The sequence below is a fragment of the Mus caroli genome, chromosome 11, assembly GCF_900094665.2.
Source record: "Mus caroli chromosome 11, CAROLI_EIJ_v1.1, whole genome shotgun sequence".
NCBI lineage: Eukaryota > Metazoa > Chordata > Mammalia > Rodentia > Muridae > Mus > Mus caroli.
Genome location: NC_034580.1, coordinates 77,967,356 through 77,975,806, shown reverse-complemented (window position 1 = coordinate 77,975,806; position 8,451 = coordinate 77,967,356). Strand labels below are relative to the sequence as shown.

The 8,451-nt window shown below is 43.4% G+C and overlaps 1 protein-coding gene across 5 annotated transcripts in view; it reads right to left on the bottom strand.

Annotated features, from left to right (window-relative positions):
• Positions 1-2,674: 2,674 nt before the first annotated feature.
• Positions 2,675-8,451, bottom strand: part of Slfn5 (schlafen family member 5) — a 12,159-nt gene continuing 6,382 nt past the window's right edge. For all 5 annotated transcript variants that reach the window (XM_029483306.1, XM_029483305.1, XM_021176903.2 and 2 more), the window contains 3 exons: positions 7,135-7,260; positions 5,222-5,945; positions 2,675-5,048 (listed from right to left, as the gene is read on the bottom strand). In XM_029483306.1, the coding sequence (XP_029339166.1) occupies positions 4,241-5,048; positions 5,222-5,945; positions 7,135-7,260 (1,658 nt within the window). In that variant the 3' untranslated portion in view covers positions 2,675-4,240. The remainder of the gene's footprint in view (positions 5,049-5,221; positions 5,946-7,134; positions 7,261-8,451) is intronic.

Sequence of the window (8,451 nt, the reverse complement as noted above, 5' to 3'; positions counted from 1 at the left end):
AGAAAAGAAAAGAAAAGAAAAGAAAAGAAAAGAAAAGAAAAGAAAAGAAAAGAAAAGGAGGACATGAACACCTCCTGGGGAACGTTGAGGGGAAGGTTTTATTGTAGACATGAGGAAGAGCACAGCCAGAGGCCTCTGGAAGGGTCCAGACTGAACAATGGACAAGAGAAGAGGCAAGGGAAGAGTGAGAGAAGAAGAAGAGAGAGGGGATTAAAAGAGAGAGGGCAAGAAGACCAAGAGAGGCTCCTGCGACCAAGAGAATGCAAGGCTGAAATGGCAGGTTTGTAAAGAATGAGAAGCTGGGGCAGGAGAAGCAAAGCCCAGACCCTGGACCACAGAGGGTTAAGGTAGAGGGCTTGGTGAGAAGCCACAGGTACGGAGTGAGCTTTGCCCCAGGTTTCTCTGGGGCCTGACAGATCTCTGTTTCAAACACTAGGAAGTCTCTCTTTTAAACAACTGAAGCAGTGAGCGAAGGAAGCTTTGTCGCAACTACCTAAAGTAAGGCAGAGAGATGCCAGACCCCAGAGCCAATACAGTCATCCTCACAGGCCCAGACTGTTTAGTACTGTCTTAGCTAGGGTTTCCATTGCTGTGGAGATGCCATGACCAAGGCAACTCTTATAAGGACATTTAATTGGGGCTGGCTTACAGGTTCAAAGGTTCAGTCCATTATCATCAAGGCAGGAGCATGGCAGCATCTAGGCAGGCATGGTGCAGGCAGAGCTGAGAGTTCTACATCTTCATCTGAAGGATGCTTGTGGAAGACTGGCATCCAGGAAGCTAGGATGAAGCCCACATCCACAGCGACACACCTACTCCAACAAGGCCACACCTACTCCAACAGGGGAGCCACACCTTCTAATAGTGCCACTCCCTGACAGAACATATACAAACCATCACAGAGAGGGTTTATTTTGCTTCTTTGCTTCCACGTCCAGGTACCAGAAGGTCAGGGTAGAAACTCAGGTAGGGCAGGAACCTGTATCCACTCTCCCCAGAGCAGGGATTACATGTGCTTCGCCGTGGCCCACTTCTTTAGACGGTTTCTAGGGTCTGAACTCAGCTCCACTGACTGAGCTATTTCCACAGCCCTCTATTATCTTTATAATTACTATTGTTGCCATAGAAACCAATCACCAGTCATTTGAATTCCCAGTACCTAACCTCCCACCCTCACTTTATTCTACTGTTTAGTGTGGTCTGATGCCATCACCTGTGTGTGTAAAACGTTAACAAATATCCCAAAGTCATTGTTCTTGAGAGAAGTGGGAAAAAAGCAATAGAAAGCAGAAGAATAAAGAAAAGTTCCGTTTTAGTTGCAATATCTTATGTCCTTTATTTTATTTTTTTAAAAAAAAAGCTTGAACCAAATATGACAGTGTGTCAGCACTTCTACATCCTACATAGTAAAAATACTTTTATGTTGTATAGTTTTCAAATTCCCCCATTCGCTACCCACTATTAATACCCACTATGATTATGAAATGTTTATCCAGGATACAGGTTGATAAAAACTGAGAAAGTCATTTATAAATCCATTACATTTATAAGTAAAAACATATGCAAAGCAAAACTTCATCAAGTGCCACATGGTAGAGAACCTAGAGTCCAAAAGAGCAGAAGCTGTCTTTCTCCCTGGGCACCGATGCCCCTGCTCCAGGGATTTTAAGGTTTATTTAAAAAAAAAAAAAATCCTGAAAGCATCTGCAAGCATGTGTGTCGACCCTAGAGGCACAGGATAGGTAGACTTTGTTCCCAATACAGAACATCTTAGAGATGGCCCCACATAAATACAAGGGAGATCTCACTTTTTATGGCTTTGTGATATGATGGTGTGTTGTGATTTTCTGTAAATTATTCCCTTCAACTCGTCTGTATTGGTATTTACTACTGCTGTGCTTTCTGCTACTAGAAGCAAAATTCTATACGTCTACCCAGAAGCTTTTTACATGTGTGCAAGCTCTCTGTGCAGAATAAGTTCCTTAGAAATGAATCTCAAGGTAAAGGGTTATAAACATCCAAGCATATCATGGCCATTGCCAGGTCTTTCCCTCCAAACAGCATGTCGTCACACACCTGGTTATGTGGCACTCATGCCACCGTAAGGGATGTCTCCCCCATGTGTAGGAGCTTTTTAAACTCCTTCTGTGCTCTTCCTGTCAAATTCTTTGTCCAGTTTTCCTTTAATCTTGGAAATTTTTCTTTTATGTATAGAAAAAAATTTTGAGACAAGGTCTCAGTATGTAACCCTGGTTAGCCCAAAACTCACTATGTAGACCAGGTTGGACTCAAACTCATGGAGATCCACTTGCCTCTGCCTCCTGAGTGCTGGGATTAAACTACCATGAATAGAAACTTTAGGGAAAAATATTTATGACATTTGCTGCCAGCATTTCCCCAGCATATTGTTTCTTGACCTTTCTGGCTATCCTGATACTCACTCTGTAGACCAGGCTAGCTCAAACTTAAGAGATCCTTCTGTCTCTGTCTCCATAGTGCTGAGATTAAAGCTATGCACCACCACTACCTGGCTCTTTGTCGTTTGTTTGGAGTTTTTTTGTTGATGGTGGTTTTTGGGTTTGATTTGGTTTGGTTTGGTTTGGCTCAGCTTTGCTTTTTGAGACAGGGGTTTTCTGTATAACCTTAGATGTCCTAGAACTCACTCTGTAAATCAGGCTGGCCTCCAACTCAGAGATCCACCTGCCTCCGCCTTCTGAGTTCTGGGGTTAAAGGTGTGTGCCATCACTTCCTGGCTAGAAGTAAATTTCTTTGATATAAATTCTCTAAGAATGTAACTAGATGCCTAAAGCAAACCAATTCTATGTTCAAGTTTATTTTTTTACAGTATTTTGCTAATATCTGTGCCCCTCCCCTCCCTGAGCCCTCCCCTGTGCCTCCACTTCCATCTCCCCCACAGCATCCTTTCTGCTTCATAGCACATGTGTCCTGATGCCCTACTCTCCAGCCCTCCATTTCCCCAAGCTTCTTTGTCTTTTTTTTTTCTGATTATTATCCACACCCACACTCACCCATACCCACACATTCTCTGATAAACATGGTAGGTTCCGATCCACCCATTAGAATGTGTGATTTTTTTTTCTCCAAGTTATTCAATTTATGTCATACTCTCTATGTTTTTTCATTTTCCTTAAGTTTTCATGATTTGCTTCTGCAAATCATCCCTGGAAATGAACTCTGGATTACTGTTTGTTTGTATCTCCCAGAAAAGTTTGCTCTGTTTGGCTCTAAATATTGAGTTTCAGAGAAGCCGAGCGTGGTGGCGCACGCCTTTAATCCCAGCACTCGGGAGGCAGAGGCAGGCGGATTTCTGAGTTCGAGGCCATTCTGGTCTACAAAGTGAGTTCCAGGACAGCCAGGACTATACAGAGACCTAAAGTAAATGACAAATGAGTATTTTTTCAGCAACGGCCTTCCAAAGGCTGGTTGAACTGGCGAGCGCACAGAGAGCAGAGATATTTGACTTATGTTTGCATACTGTGGTTACTAAATTAAATGTGGAGTGATGCCAAGCTTAGACTTTGTACATTCTTCCTCTTAGGCCCTCTACCTTCCAAACCACTGAACCCACACTTTGGCGCTTTGACGGTAGTAACTCTGGGTCTCCGCAGGAATCGTATTAAAGTGGAGTCAAAGGGAGAGATTCTGAATGAACACGTCATGTAGAAAGCAAAGATCAGAAACAGTAATGCCCATGAAAGGCAAAACAGGAAGTAACTCGACAAGCTAAACTGAACTGGACTCACCCTGAAATTATAGCTTGCAGTTTGTGAACTTACATTTCAAACTATGTCCTGCTAAAGATGGACACACTCTCTCCCTCCATCCTTCATGCTCTCTCCACACACCAAGATCAAGCATTTCTGCAGGTAGCTGTGTTACAAACAAGGACAATATCTGAGTCTACCAGAACTCAGCAGTCATCTCATGATTGGCTCTTTCCTCCCTACCTCAAACAACCAGTCCTTCCTGATACACACACACACACAGAGAGAGAGAGAGAGAGAGAGAGAGAGAGAGAGAGAGAGAGAGAGGATATCTCAGTGCCAGCTAATTGCTCTGCTGTCTCTTCCTACTGTCTAAATCCCCCATACTCATATTTGCTTGCCCTGAGTGTGGCTGACTGTACATGAAATGTTTTTGGTGCTTAAATGTTTAGATCAAAGACCTTCAAAGACAGCTAGAGACCAACCCTAGCTAACTGAAAACTGGCATCTTCCTATCAAAACACAACCTTTAAAATATATAGATGTGTCCTTGCCCTGGAAGCCAGAGAGAGCAGAGCATTGTAGGAAATGGCTGTCTCAAATCCCATTGGAATGATCCCAAACACAATACTTCTTTCCATGCCTGAAAATCGGTGGACACTCTCCAACACGACATGACTACCCAGACTATCCAACCCCTCCCTGACCTGCACTAGTAAACTGGGTTCCTCAGCGAGCTGAGACATGGACCGCCTCCTCATTGCTAGCAGAAGCTTGTCTCTACATTTTTCTATATCTCTGGCTCTAGTGAAAAGAACAGCAACATCCTTGAGGTAATAGCCAGACCTCCAAAGACACTGGCATTTCTCTGCTACATAGACTGACATCTGCTCCAAATTCAAGTTATCAATAATCTCTAAGTTGCCTGTGACATCTGGACCCCATTCAAGTGGTTCACCCACCATCAGGGCTTCTTGGGGGACATTTGGGGGAGGATTTGCTCTGATTTGATGCATTATATCCTGAAGGTAGCTGGTTATTTTGTCTCCGCTGCAGAGCATTCTAGTGAGCTTCAATAATGGTTTCTGGTGTTGGAGCTCAGGGAGGCCACTGCAACACAAGTGACTGGTCTGAAAGTAATCCAGGAAAATGTAGAGAACTCCTGGGCCATCTCTCACTCTCTGAGTGATGGCTTTGGCCTTTGCGAACCAATTTCCTTCCTCCGTTCGGAAATTCTGAGCTTCGTCCACGATGATATGTTGCACGTTATTAAAGGTATTTTTCATGAAGGTTTTCCGTGTCACTGCCTGGCAAATGTTTTTCCTGATGCAAGTGGAAGAAACACAGTCAGAGTTCCTCAGCTAAGCAAAGCAAGGCAGCCCAATAGATAGGAATAGTTCCTGAGCATGGTAGCAACAACCCAGAGCTTAGCCTGCAAAAGCCACACCCATTCAAACTGCCCACCAGAAAGAAATGAATAGAGTCAGGTTGCTTACCTCACAATGAACCTCTTCAAAGACTGGTTCTCACAGATGTAAAGAATGTCGTCAGCTTGACAGTTGAACACATTCCTAATCTTCCCCACGATCATGAGAGCTAGAGTGGTCTTCCCTGATCCAGGTAAGCCGTGAACAAACATCTCTCTGTGCTTGCTCAGGTTAGTTGAAAGCAACCCATACTGTTGGTCTGAGAGCAGGGCCACAGTATCAGACTCAAAGTTTAACTCTTCCTTTAACAGGGGTCTGAATCCAAACAAGATGATCACAAGAGATTGCAACAGAGCTTCCACCTGCTGTGTGGTTATGAAGTTATAGGATTCGGGGTAAACCGGCATTTCTAAGTCATTCCTTACTCTTTGGTGAGAACCCAGTGGTAAGACCAAGGGAATGATGCCTAATCTTCCAGGGTAGCCACCCACATTCACCAGCTTCTGCTTCAGGGTACGGGCGACTGTCATGGAATAGTGCCTGTTCCCCAGATCCCACTTGTTGCAAATGGTGTACAGGATTGGAACGTTGTTCGGGGAAATTAGAAGAGCGTCACAGATGACGTCTTGCCTCCTCTGAAGACCTAGATCTACAGCCCAGCTGTGGGAGAAGATCAATATCCCTTGAGAGAAACAGCGCATTTCCACATTTATTAAGTTTCTTAGACCTTTGTAATCTGAGAAGAGGTCCTTGTAGACGCTCTCTGGAGTATATGTAATCCTGTTGGGTGACACTAGACAAGGAAAGAATCGGAATGAATCAGAGACAAGCTAATAATCACCATTGCTGTGGGAATCTTTCTAGAATAAGCACTCTAACACCAATGAGAGTGGAAGAGAGGACCAGTGGATGAAAAGCCTTCAAGCCCGTGCTGTCTGTAATAACGAATTACACTTTAAAGCCACTAGGTGGAGTGAGCAAGCAAGCAAGATTTTATAGAGTATGTGGCAGTCAGCAGGATTTAAAGGGCCAGGACTTATTTATTTATTTGTCTATTTATTTATTAACTGTTTCTCCAGGTCATCCTGTTTCAGATGGCAAGTGAAGCCCTGCTTGGCCAACAGATGTACAAGCAGTGCTTTAAGTAAATCACTAAACAAATCAGTATCTAGTAATTAGTCTTACTCTACTTCACTATGGTATGATATAGATCTCGATCTTTGAGCTCTACCATGTATCAATGATCAGTTTTTTATTAGTAACAAAAAGAGAAGCAATCTTGAGTCTGAGGGAGCCCATAACCAGCTGTGACCAACATGGACTACACTGAGAACACAGTAGCCAAGGCAGCACGAAAGAGCCGCTCTTGGACTATGAGAACACTAGTGGGAAGGTGGTGCATGCCTTTAATCCCAGCACTCGGGAGGCAGAGACAGGCAGATTTCTGAGTTCAAGGCCAGCCTGGTCTACAAAGTGAGTTCCAGGACAGCCAGGGCTACACAGAGAAACCCTGTCTAAATTTGTCTTTGTTCTATGTCCTGGCTGTATGCAAAAGCTTAATGGTGAAACAACTAAAACCAAGAAAAATCCAGAAACACTAGAATGTTTCAAAATAAGAGAACCAAGAAAATCCATGAACAAAGTCACAACAAGATGTACCTGGACATGGTCCACACTCAGCCCTGCACTTGCACATGGCACATGGCAATAATGCACTCGTTCTCACTGCTAATGTTGGATTCTGCAACTACATTGCAACATACTTACCCACTGTGGTAATGGTTGTAAGCCATCACGTGGGTTCTGGGAATCAAATCCAGGTCCTCTGAAAGAGCAGCCAGTGCTTTTAACTGTTAAGCCATAGCTCCAGCCCCTCTCTGCACTTTCCATAGGTGGTTTTGTATGGACTCAAATCAAGGCTTTTCTCCCCCTAAATATGGAAACAGTCAACCTGTTCCAAAGTGGCCAGAAACAACAGTTACCTGGAAAGTAATCCTTCTGCAGGTCTTCCACACATTTCAAATATTTATGTGTAAACACGGTCTTGCTGCAGGGTGTGGTGTTTAACATACTCTTCCTGGGGATCATCTGAGGGAAACTGGAAAGGTCTGAGGAAACATGAAACAACCGTTGAGTACACAGAGGGCAGAAAACACTTCTTAGCTGAACCATTTGCAGATATTTGCATTTCCAGCACAGATCAGCTAGAAACCAAACCCAGGTTCTCTACCAGAACAGCCCATGCTCCTAACCTCTGAGCTACCGCTCCAAACCTTTAATAGTTAATCATATTGAAATAAAATTATTGTATATTTTTAGAATACTAGTTTAAGTGTATGTGAATAGAAAATGTGACGGTCAATGGTCTAGGATTCTGCATAATTTTGAAATGACCTTTTTGTTTGTTTGTTTTGTTACTTTTTAATTGGTTATTTTGTTTACTTTTCAAATGTTCTTCCCCTTCCTAGTTTCCCCTCCACAAGCCCCCCATCTCCTCCTTCCTCCCTGTTTTGTTACTTTTGAAGTTACCATTGGCTTCCTCTCATCTAAGCTCATTTTGTCTTGCCTTTTCTAAAACAGATGCCTATCACATCCCTGCTCTCTGGCCTGGCAGTATGGTTAGTGTCATACTGTGGCTCCTGAAATGGGAAAATGGAGAAACCGTGGTTTGCTCATGAAAAGCTCAGAGAAAGGATTTAAAAAAAAAAAAAAGTTTTTTTGCATGTTGGGAGTTGACTCAGCACTTAAGAGCATTGCCATTCTTCCAAAGGACTTAGGTTCTGTTCCTAGCACCTATTTGGCAGCTCACAACCATCTGTAACTCCAGTTCCATGACTTCTGTTGCCCTCTTCTGACCTTCACAGGCACTGCTCATACATGTTGCACAAATATTCAGGCAAAATATCTATATATGTAAAATAAAATTTTTTTAAAGAGTGCTTTAAAAAACAGGGAGGGGAAACTGTCAAAAAGTTAGTTAGAAAGGACACACCTGTTGGTGTGTAGTGGGGATTTGCTGAGTGGTTAAGTGAAAGCTGGTATTTGGGAAGGAAGAGGTCTTAATATGAACGTGAGGAAATCTGTGCCAGGCGTGGTGGTTCACGCCTATCACCCAACACTCTTGAAGACTGGGGCAGGAGGTTTTTTTTTGTTTTGTTTTGTTTTGTTTTGTTTTTTTTTTTTGGTTTTTCGAGACAGGGTTTCTCTTTATAGCTCTGGCTGTCCTGGAGCTCACTTTGTAGACCAGGCTGGCCTCGAACTCAGAAATCCGCCTGCCTCTGCCTCCCGAGTGCTGGGAT